This window comes from Sebastes umbrosus, chromosome 13 (genome assembly GCF_015220745.1).
Source record: "Sebastes umbrosus isolate fSebUmb1 chromosome 13, fSebUmb1.pri, whole genome shotgun sequence".
Lineage (NCBI taxonomy): Eukaryota > Metazoa > Chordata > Actinopteri > Perciformes > Sebastidae > Sebastes > Sebastes umbrosus.
In genome coordinates, this window is record NC_051281.1 from 18,366,151 (window position 1) to 18,378,559 (window position 12,409).

General features: G+C 40.1%; 1 protein-coding gene across 1 annotated transcript; it reads right to left on the reverse strand.

Moving 5' to 3' along the window:
• Window positions 1-1,345: 1,345 nt before the first annotated feature.
• ackr3a (atypical chemokine receptor 3a) lies at window positions 1,346-8,727 on the reverse strand. The gene is made up of 2 exons (XM_037790246.1): window positions 8,541-8,727; window positions 1,346-4,900 (listed from the first exon to the last, which is right to left on the reverse strand). The coding sequence occupies exon 2, from the start codon at window positions 4,830-4,832 to the stop codon at window positions 3,702-3,704; it is 1,131 nt and encodes a 376-aa protein (XP_037646174.1). The 5' UTR covers window positions 4,833-4,900; window positions 8,541-8,727; the 3' UTR covers window positions 1,346-3,701.
• Window positions 8,728-12,409: the final 3,682 nt, after the last annotated feature.

Genomic DNA, 12,409 nt, shown 5'->3' on the forward strand with positions numbered 1-12,409 from the left:
CCCGCAACCGCCTTTAACACCATAAGCGCAGTTTGAACTTTAAGGTTGGGGGTTCACAAAAAGAATCTAGAGGGAATGTGACATGTAAAAAACAGAGAGGTCTAGTGTATCGGGATGCTGTGTGTCGTCTACATATTACACCGTGTCCTAACTGGATGCAATGCAAGCGAGCGTCAGCAACAAAATCGGTCTGACTGCATTGTTTTCTACTGGAAAATCCTAACCTGCCACGATGCGAGCTACGCAGCGCTGCACCATTTTGAGCTGAACTTTTGTTTCTATTTATTCCTGTCGCTCACTTTGAAAGCACTCTTTGAAAGTTGAAATGAAGAGTTATCTATACGATACCTCCTCATTTCACTATAAAAACCTAAATAAGGTGGCAACAGGCTGGACGGAGGTGACTTGAAAGTTTCCTACTGGCTGTTGGCAATATTTATGTAATTTCCAGTAAATATCACAACATAATACATGTGTTTTCTGTTTAAAAAAACAAACATAAGATAGCAAGTATCCCCTAGTGGTCATGTCTCCAGTTTGATCTGGTGTTTGATGGGTATGTGGTTTATTACAGGACGTAACAGAAGTGCATATTTGACGGATTCAGTGTGGACAGAGAGCGTTCAATGTTACTGTAAGTAAATAATAATCTTCTTATCTTGGTTGGTTTCTTATTTTGTCAATAAGAAGACACAACAAGGTCGATATTATTCATCATTACAATAAATGACTGTGTTATTATAGAAAAAAAAAAAATATATATATATATATAGATAATATTTAAATCCCTACATGCATTTTTGGCTACGGTCAGGGGGTTCAGTAAGCCCCCTGAACCAATGCAAACTGCGCCTGTGGTAGACACATCATAAATCTAACTAAATTATATACAGGATGCAAGAGAACAAACTCATTTAAATCGTCTCATCTGACTTTGATGGTAAAAAAAGAAAAAGTCAGACTATGCCTTTTAAATTGGCAGGACTAACATCTCTTTCTTCTTTTGCTGTCAGAAAGAGAGTTGGTGCCACAATAGCTGGAAAACGTAAATTCTCTGTCAAACTAAAGCCCAGCTGAACCATAACTTGACTGCAGTATAGAGCATAAATCACATGACAGCTGCAGGGACAAGCCACACAAAGTGATGTTATGTCTCAGCCGGATGAGTTTGCTTGTTATGCACGAATTCAGTGCCTCAAATGGAGCAGTAAAAGCCATTCCAAAACACATGCCATTGGAGCTCCTCGGTTAAAACACATTATTGTAGGAATCTCGGGGCACGGAGGACATTAAGTTGTGAGATTATTTTGACAAGAGCAAAAGAAACGGAGGCACCGAGGCAAAACATTTTCTCTGTATTTAATATATAACAAGACACATGTTACACGTTACAATACCAAAGGAATGCCTCTGTTCTTGTAGACACATGTTCGTGTCCCCAGTCTTTTTCCTGATCGCATCGTGAAATCTTTTCAGTGTAAAAGCATACATGTGTAACCAATCACATGGCACAATGTGCTCTATGTCAGCGTATCAAAAAGAATATGTTGCTTCCTACAACAACTGTATAACTCAATGTTTATGACACATAAAACATCCTCTCTGGGTTTCACACACACTTACACAACTCTAAAGTAATGCAATGACGATTTTTGTTTGTTATTTGGTCCCTAATAAACACTCGGTTGTTACACACCACAGCTGCTGCTGCTTACATGAAGGTAGAGAAGCTATTCATTGATATTATTTGGTCATAAATGTTTTAGCCGTCTGTAGCCTGTGTGCTGAAACAACAGGATTAATACCACATTTACATGTGCATCCTTTCCACTTTTATTAGCACTGATGCAAAATATAGCGTCCGTACAGTATATTACGTAATACTGTACATTTTAGAAGACACAGGAGCTACATCTATGTACTTTATAAGCTCAGTAGTCCCAGTTGAAACCTCCACAATGTTTGGAAATAATTAGAACCAAAAGAAAGTTCATAATTTGTTGTGTGGACGATGTAAATAATTTGCAAGCACAACACCACAGCTTTTTTTAAAGGAACAGTTTGACATTTTAGGAAATACGTTTATTTGCAGAGAGTTGCAGAAGGTCAATACAATGTCTGTACGCTAAACATGAAGCTGAAGCCAGCATGGGATTATCTTAGTTTAGCTTGGCGCAAAGACTGGAACACGACAGAAAGTCATTGCGTCCAAGCCAAGAAATAGTCCAGCACAAAATCCTCCCCAAAAAGTTTTTTTTTTTTTGCTTTCTGACAGAAAATGTCCAACTGTTTCCAGTTCTTATACTATGATAAACTCATCCGCAGCAAGCAGTAGCTTCATATTTAGTGTAGAGACAAGAGAGTGGTATGTAACTCTTAGCAACATTTCCAAAACTCGAACTATTCGAACTATTCCTTTAACTATGCAACACAGAACAGAATTTTTTTAAATCCTTTACAAACCTTAGTTGCAGGAAAAACTCAATTTTGATTGATTTTTCTGATCTTTCTGGAGGATTCAACTGATGTGACGTGAGCTTCTGATTAACAATGAGACAGCAGGACTAAAACACTGAGCCAGTCGCCAGTGGCTCGACTATAATGATGAAGCAGCGCTGTATGACGTGGAGCACTGAGCGGACATCAGTGTGTGAAGACTTTGATTTACAATACGAAAGAGGCAAAATGTACAGTATATAAATACAACTTAATACAAAAAAAGATTAACAATATTACTCTGCTATCGATATCAAATGCCTGTCAGATTATGCATACCACACACACACGCACACACACACACACACACACGCATACATTACAATCCTACATACACAGAAAAAGCAATGATTTTACACATTTATGGTCTCTGTTTTGGCTTTACAAATGAGGGACAATATTCAAATGATTTCGGTATCAGCTGTTATAATAAAACGGCTTTTTAAGTGCTTTTAAATCAGTCCATCAATGTTGATATTCACACCCGATTAAACTGTTATCAGGCCATTAAATAGGATGTTATCAGTCGCTATAAGCCCCATAGATGTGGGTCATTAGGGGCCTATACTATGTTGTAAAAGTGAAGGCAAAACTTAAAAGCAACATGTTGTAAAACTGCATGTAACGTTTTGTTTTGAATACAAACAGAACAGCTTCTTTAGGTATAGGCAACAAAAAACAAAAAATACTTAACTTAAGTTTAGGGAGAAATATCGTATTTTGGTCTTAAAATAACTGTTTCAAAAGTGAAAGTGAAACTTGACGGTTGTGACACTAAGACAACTACACATTGTTGGTTTCACATGGGAGTTTCAGGCTCTCAATACTACAGCGCCTGACTTCCACTTCTGCACCTGTCATAATTACTATGGTCGCTCGAGATCGATGTTGTGTTCCTTTATACCTTCTTTTGGTGATCTACCATCTGAATAGATGATAAAACCTACTATTGGGTGTAATAGGCCCCACATCTACGGTGTTTATAGCGACCGATAATGCCTAATAGCCTGACAAACGGTCTAATCGGCTGATATTAGCCTGTCTTCAAGCATCTCTACATGACTCAAGCAGATTTCTGTACAAAGGCTGCTGTGTGTGGACAGATTCTGATAAGAACAAATCAGTTGTAACATAAGTTTATATTGCATTATAGTCATTTAGATTTAGAAAACAGCGTTCATGTTGCTATTTGAGTTATGAAAGTTTCAGATCTGTGGTGGGTTGTCTACAGCCACAGCAGAGTACTCAGTCTCGGACATGTTGGAAGTGTCGATGAGGCGCGCCAAGCCCGTCCTCGTGGAGTATTTAAAGATGAAGGCCTTCATGAGGTCGTAGCGGTAGTTTCTGTTGATGAAGTTGTAGAGGATGGGGTTGAAACAGCAGTGGAGCAAGGACAGGCACTGGGTGAGGTGTAAGGCTACGTAGATCACATTCTCCAGGCCGCAGGTCAGAGGCACCAGGCCAAGCTGAGACAGGGCGTCGACCAGGAGGACGCCGTGGTAGGGCCCCCAGCAGCCCAGAAACACCACGATGTACGCCAAGATCACCCTGTGGCTCACGCGGCGCTCCTGCTCCACCGTGGAGGATGAAGAAGAGGAGCGGGTGAACGCTCTGGCGAGCAGGGCGTAAAACACTGCAATGATCGGGAAGGGGAGAACAAAGCCCAGCAGGATGAAGCTCAGCTGCACGCCCACCATCCACTCCCTGGGGTTTCCCTCCGGGTACACGGGCCTGCACAGCATGGTGTCGCCGTGTGTCGCCTTCACAGTACGCAAGAAGTAAGTGTCTGGCAGGGAGGCGACCAGAGCCAGAAGCCACACCCCTACGCACACTCCGCGGCGGATCAGCTTCCTGCGCGCACCTCCCTCGTTGTCCCCGTGCTTCATCACACTCAGGTAGCGGTCCACGCTCATGCAGGCCAGGAAGAAGATGCTGCCGAAGAGGTTGACGGAGAACAGCAGGTGCGTGAGTTTGCACGCCACCTCGCCTAAGGGCCAGTGGCCGTGCAGGGCCAGCGAGATCACCCACACGGGCAGGGTGGCGCACACGCACAGGTCGGCGACCGCCAGGTGGACGATGTACATGTGCGTCTCGTGGCGAGGGGTGGCGTCTCTTTGGGCGCGGACGTTTACCCAGAGGACTAGAGCGTTGGCGGCGAGGCCCACGATGAAGATGAAAATGTAGAGGACGCACATGGAGTAGAGCAGAGCGTTGCGGTTGAAAGCCGTGGCGCACCCCATCGCGTCGATACTCGTTATGTTGCTGAGGGCTTCGGAGAAGTTGAGGTCCTCCCACGACTCCCACAGGTCCTCCAGCTCACTGGTGCTCAGACTCATTTTCAGCACTGGGAGACGACCACAGACCACTGGGAGGTAACACACACCACTTCTGACTGGGGTAGATCCTGTAAAAACAAAACGTCAACTCGTCATTTCTTTGCAGCATACATTTAAACGCTACCTGCAATTTTCTGTTCATAAAGAGTGGCTTATTTTACCCATGTGGACTCCGAGTAGCATGAGCTAATAAAACATAAAGCCACTTGCGGTCCGCCACCAGATCCTGAAGAATCTTAATGCGGTTAACTTGTTAAAACACGGCTTTCATGACTTAATAGAAGCGCTCTGTTGCCGTGTCACAAACGCAGGAGTTCGCCGTGATTGATGTGCAGTCGGGGGGGCAGTACAATAAATGTTTACATTAGCTCCACTAGCAGTAGAGTGCAGATTAGACATAAGGAAGTGGGATCGAGAAGTCCAAACAGGGGTGTATTTCCGGAGCGTTCCGGGCATTCCCGAGATAAAGCGTTGGTCAGGGTGGGAAACCTGATGCCATTTTAAAGAATGTTTTCCTTTAACATGCTTGTTATAGTAAAACAAAATCTTCTGGTCTTGAAGGAGAGGGTGAGAGAGGAGCTGTCACCACCCAGATGATCAAAGAAAAGGCTGCTCGAATACGTCATTTTACAACATCTGAATCTCATAACATAGGAACACATGCACACAATTTCACATACAGGGTGCATTAATGCTGTGAGTAAGGTGACTGAAGCAATATGCAAGATCAGAGGTAGTAGCAGCTTGGCATGTCAATATTCATGTGAGCTTAAAGGAACACTGAAACCCTGCATTTTTTTTTTATGCTGTGATGTCTTTCTTAGCTCCCCTAACTGGCAGGCTGCCACAGTGTGAGAGATCAGAGGTGAAAGGTAGTAGATCAAAACCAGAACACGAGTGGCTTAACCCGGCTGTCGCCCCTGACTGACTTGTACGCCCACAGAGTGAATTGTGCGCAGAGATCAGCGGGAGGCTTGACGCCTGCAAAATGCTCCGACCCCGAGGTTAAAACGAGGGTCACCGACCACTGGGTGACACAGCACGCCGGAAAGCAGTGAAATGTGACCGCGTCAGACATCTGTCTGTTGCAGGAGACTTGTTGCTGTATACGGGATAATTGGCACAAAGTCACAGAGGAGATGATGAAAGAAAGAGTGAAAATGTATACAAGGACACCTGGAACATATTAAGACGTGCAGCTGTCTATAGCGTGTGTTATGTCTGCTTTAGTTATCAGTTAACTTTATTTTCATTTTAGGCTACTTTGTACTTCTACTCCAGCATATTTCAGGGGCAAATATTGTACTTTTTAATCCACAGCATTTATTTGACGGCTACATTTACCAGTTACTTTGAAGGTTCCAATTTTATACATACAAAACCTATGATCAGCTGGTAAAATATGATAAATTGTCACATATTAAAATACCCAAAATATGCAAAGTAGTTAAAAAAAAAAGCTCCACCAGCTGAAAAATGTTGTTGGATTTAAGTTATGGAGCTGGACTGCTTTATGGAAATATTGATTTTTATATGATTTTTGTTGCAGATATGTAATTAACTGGATTAGTTAAAAACAGACATTAACAGTTAACTGCAATATAAAATTACATACACTGTGATAGAAGATGAAGTACTCATCATCTACTCCTATGGGCCAATGAGGAATTTTACTTTGAATCTCTCTGATAAATACTTCTGTGCTAAATATTGAATGCATGCATCTTTGTAATAGATTAGTTTGCTAATAGTGCTCAATTTGTTCACATACCTTAATCAGTATTGCTACCTTTACTTAGTAATGGATCTTCCTCCACCATGGCCTGTGATAAAAACAGTTTCAAAGGAATGTCAGAAAACCTGACATTTAATTTTTACTTTCAATTATTTTGAGACACTGGAGAATGCTATTCATTCTAATGGAGGGATTTTCTATGTTTAGATAATCCCTCACAATGGTCTCTGTCTAATTCCCTCATATTATATGGAAAATACCTGGAGGTGCCAGGTAGCCCCACAGGCTTCAAGCTAATTAACCTCTTAACACCCACATCATCAGATAACAGAGATGGAGCCCATCTCTCTCTCTCTCTCTCTCTCTCTCTCTCTCTCTCTCTCTCTCATTCTCTCTCTCTCTCTCTCTCTCTCTCTCTCTCTCATTCTCTCTCTCTCTCTCATTCTCTCTCTCTCTCCCAAATCACTTCAATATGCTTTATTGGCATGACTGTCAGGTGAACAATATTGCCAAAGCGTCAATTCAATAATAAATAAAAATAAAAAAGAACAAAATAAAAACAAAAACAGATATATATAATTCTATCTCTCTCTCTCTCTCTCTCTCTCTCTCTCTCTCTCTCTCTCTCTCTCTCTCTCTCCCAATTCACTTCAATTCAATATGCTTTATTAACATGACTGTCAGGTGAACAATATTGCCAAAGCGTCAATTCAATAATAAATAACAATAAAAAAGAACAAAATAAAAACAAAAACATATACAGTAAATACAAATATACAATTCTCTCTCTCTCTCTCTCTCTCTCTCTCTCTTCAGCTCTCTCTCTCTCTCTTCAGCTCTCGAGCATCCACTTACAAATGAGCTGAAAACCTCTTTTGTCACCCAATACACAGAAAATAAAAGCAAGTGAAGTCGATTTTCATGTGCTAATGCTGCCGACAAGAATGGTGCAGGTGCATTGTGTTTGTCAGAAGTTTCTCCTGTCAGTCTCTCTCTCTCTCTCTCTCTCTCTCTCTCTCTCTCTCTCTCTCTCTCTATCTATCCACAGGTTTTAGTTTGGGAGGATAAAATCTGTGTCTTTTCAGAGACAGGACATAGATTACCAGTGAAAGTGTTGCCTTGTGCGTCATTACACACAATCCAGCCAAAGATCCCAGGCTTCTGCTGCTGCATGACGGTAAACACATACAATGTCATTGTTTGTCATTGTTGATTTCTATCAGGCTGGAAACAAACTGCTCTTATCATAAGTCAGCTCGGTATACACACAGTAGCCTCACTCAGGCAAATAAACAGCTCAGAGGCACGCTGGCTGCTGGGAAGATTGAGAACTACAAAATAAAGAAGTCACTTAAATGTGATAAATGATGTAATAATCATACAGGAACTTCCTGATTCTATTTTTAGTAACACTAATTGGGCACAAGGTTTTATCCTGGTATTGTATCTGTAATAATAAGAGTTAATAAAGTTGTTGAATATAAACTATTTAAGGATATTTTCATACACTGATTATTGCAGGTATCGAGCATCTATAGAAGGAGAAAAGCTTAAGAAAAAAAGCATAAAGAAGAAAAAAACAAAACATTATCGGTACATGGGCCATATTATTTGTGATTATTAGTGTCTCAACAATGCACTTTTGTAGTTAGGTATCACATTTATTTTATCAGGATAAACCTCTTGAGATGTATTATTTCGTTTTCAAGGGGGTCCCATATTTCTGGTTGCTTTATACTCTATATCATGTATAGTATGGCTGTATAGTACTGTATAGTAGTAGTTTTTCAGTGTTTATATTGTATGTTGTAATGCTCATAATGTATATAAGTTACAGCTTTTTAGGTAACTTATCAGTTTTTGTATGTACTTATTACAGTGTGATCATGAAGAAAAAACATGGTTAGAAATCTTAGAAACTATCTGAACACTCTCTTGTCCCCACATGAGTTCATAATAATGAAGCAGCTTACCTGTTTTTGATTCTCTGAAGTCTCCTCTTTAAAAGCACAGATTTGTTTTCGCTTAGTTTTTAGTGCTGAAGGATATAACTTCAACTGGTAAACTAGTGTGCGCTACTCTCCGCCTCCGTCAGTGTATCTGAGGCTGTTCCTTGTTCTGCACTTGCTGTGATACTCAGAGGAGCTACGCCTCCAAGGCTGGTCCTAACAGCTCCGTGCGTATTGACATGGCATCGCCTCAGGCGCGCAATAAACAGTTTCGGGCCAAGAAGGAAGAAAAGAAAAAAAAAGAACACGTGGAATATCCTGCTTACTACTCTCCAAATGTAATACATAATATAACATTTTCCACATTGCTGAACATTATATATGTCATGCAAGTTTGTTTTATGGCATGCAAGTCTATACATGTATATAATATGGCATGCACTGCAGACAATATTCTATGTTATTATCAATGTATCATACAAAACGTGTTTGAACTTTTTAAGGTAAATGACTCATGTAAGAAAAAATGCAATATCCACATGCAAACTTAATAAATAGTACATTTTACATAATATCCCAAAACTTTTTAAAGGACACTCCTACCTCTTTAGATGCTGCACACTTTTGCACTATTTTTTTATTATGATTTACTGGCTGCTATGGACATACAAATGCAAAATAAATCATTAAATTAACTTCATCTCCTTGTATTTTTATATCTGGTATATTTTTTTTGTACTTTGAACTTTGCACTACTAACTTTTTTACTGCCTTTTTACTAACATGTTTTGCAATATTGAACTGTGATGCTGGAAACTTGAATTTCCCTTGGGATCAATAAAGTTACTATCTATCTATCTATCTATCTATCTATTTATCTATCTATTAAACTGCATATTTCCACCAGTTTTTATTTGCTCTACAGGTCTATTCATGCCTATTCTTTATCATTCCCTGTGAAGTATGTATAGGAAATTGTTCTATATTGTTATTATCATGATTAACTTTTTAGGAATGTACTGTGATTCTTGAATATATATCTACAAAACTTGAGAAACTGTACATTTTGACACTGCCTGTTCAGATGCTGCACACATGCTCTGTATCAGTGATTTTTTTTTTTAGATGTTATGATTTAGTGACTGCTATATACAGGCTAATAATACATAATGAATGGTGATGCATAATAATAAATTCCTAAATAATTCAATATAACGTTGTTTTTTACCATATGGCATGCAGGTCTATGTCTATAACTTCCTCGATCATATCATTAATGTAAAGTATCTATAACGCTATATCATATATAGCATAATATTCTATATTATCAATATATAAAGCATATCGTCAATGCATGAAATCAGGAGAAAGGGGAATATGTAATAATGTAAGAATAAAACACAGTTATGGGATATATTATATGCAAACTTCAGAAACTACACATTTTACATCAAATCGTATGGCAATTTAAATTGCATTGCATTTCTATCATGATTTAGCAACCAACCTTTAAACCACAGGATAACTGACTGCATAACACATTAGCCACATTAAACCATATTACCAGGGCACCTCCTTGTGCCGCCGCCCCAGTTACCTAGATATGAAACCAGCGGTGCAGACAGTCAGTAAACCACATCCACTGTCTCCTGCTTCCACCCAAAACCGCCAAACGGGTTAAACCCAACAGCCAGTCGCACTGAGGTAACTGAAAACACCCTCTGAATAACGAACACCAAAACCCACAGTCATGACTTTGTCTTTATTTGAATCTGATGTCAGTTTTTTAGAATCATTTTAACCGAATTAAAGTGCAATGTGATTTTGTTTTTATTTCTTGGCTTGTGAACAACAACATCAGCTGCATGAAGCCTTGTTGTTTCCTTGTCGTTTGAGCCTTATTCAGTCTCATTTCAGGCACATCCTCTGGAAGCAGCCCAAAGCATTGTGGGAGGCTTGTGTGTTTACTGAGAGCCGTTGAAAGCTCACCTGCAACTCTGGTGGCCTCACAGCTGCTCCCACCAGGGCAATTAACCCCCCCAAGTTCAATACAAAGACACAGAATGACAAAAAGAAGGAAGAAACTGTGGAATTTAGGACATGAATTATGTTTTATTTTTTAATAATGATAATAAACTTTGATAGAGCTCATAAATAAAAGTAATTCTTTTGATGTCACATCCAATGAATGAAGTACTGACTTAACCAGGTACAGTATGTCCAGCATGTTTTCTTAGGAAGGAGATATTGTTTACTCGTATGGTCACCCCACAGAAGTTTATTATGACTGGATGCCCTGTATTCGGTGATGAATTGCAGCCAGCAGGTTACGCTGACCTCATTAAAGAGCAGTGTAGTGAAGTCGGTTTCAATGAGGCTTTAAAAAGAGCTCCCACTACGCACGCATACCCATTGTCCTCCATATCAGGAGCATCGGGGGGGATTTGTAAGCCTCTCTGATAAGCATCCGTAGTCCTGCAGACTGCTGCCAACCTCTGTTCTGCAGCCCTCATTCACAGGGAGGCCGGACTGGGAACGGCAGGGGTGTGTGTGTGTGTGTGTGTCCGTGTGTGTGTGTGTGTGTGGTGCTTGTTGTTTGAGAAAAGGCCATCCGGCCACCATATACTTGGATGAAAAAGGATTATTTTAGAAGCAAGTTTGTATTGAGTGATGCAATATAGCAACAAACATGGGAAATACCAAATAGTGTGCAGGGCAAAATTAAATTAAGTGAAGGGAAATCAGATTACAAAGTCGATTGTTCATTTTCTTTGTGAACCACAGTCTTCACTTCAAACACGTGCACACTTTGACTGAATCTGTTCAAAGTCAAATTTTATTAAATATTGAATGTTACATACTTTATTTACTTAATAATTCAGCATCAAACAACTGTTTTCAGTAAAACAGCTCTAATAAATCCACTGTACGCTACCTGCCCAGCGCTAAGCAGACAGATATTTCCTGCAGAGGTTGGTGGAGACCAAAAACAGAGTTAAATGAGAGTGAATGTTGGACTCGCATTCATCAGGTGGCCAGAAACACAACTCCTAATGAATTCGCTAAAAATGTTTGCCATATCAACTTAAAAGGTGAAAGGTCAATGTTGAGTTAACAGCTTGTTTCGGAAAGTAGCCCCCAAAAAATCAATTATTGCAGGTTATTATAATGATTGTAATTACATGTTTCAATGCTGTAATTCTATTACTGGTACATCTGTCCATGCTATAGATATGACACCTCAGCCCAGTCGCACAGCAGTTCGTGAAATAGTCACAAAATTTAATATATAATTATTATTTCCTAAGCATTTGTGCCTAAACCTAACCAAGTTGATCTTTTCCTAAACCTAACTAAGTAGTTTTATTTTGAAAAGACTGGAGCGGAAATTGACACGTGCGTCACATGTTGTTGAAAATCGTGCTGAGCGTCACGAAAAAAAGGGAAATTCGTGTCTATGTACACAAATCAAATAGATTAAATTCCGTGACTGTTTCACAAACTGCTGTGAAACTGTGTTGGACACCAACAGCTCTGCTCTACATGTGTTCATGCTCAAAACAACATGCAGAGTTTAATTTGTCCACTATTCAAACACAAGTGTGTGTCCTTCATTTTTTTGGAGAGTGCATTCACACAGTATGCCTCCTTTCAACTTAGACAAGGCTCAAGTTCATCGTACACGTATTCACACCCGGGACAAATGGAATGATCAACAGATAAGGAGATGGAAAAGAGTCGGCGACTGCGAGAGGGAAACAGAGTGGCGATGACGTAAAAGAATGAGTAGAGGGGGATGGGGGGTTGTGGGAGAAAACTTGAGGGCAACGGAGGAAGAAAGATTGAGAGAGTTATTCCTAATGACTGCCGCTTCTATTGTAGTCTGGCCCTGC

Coding starts and splice junctions, on each gene's coding strand:
- ackr3a (XM_037790246.1), bottom strand. CDS start 4,832: ATGAGTCTGAGCACCAGTGAGCTGGAGGACCTGTGGGAGTCGTGGGAG.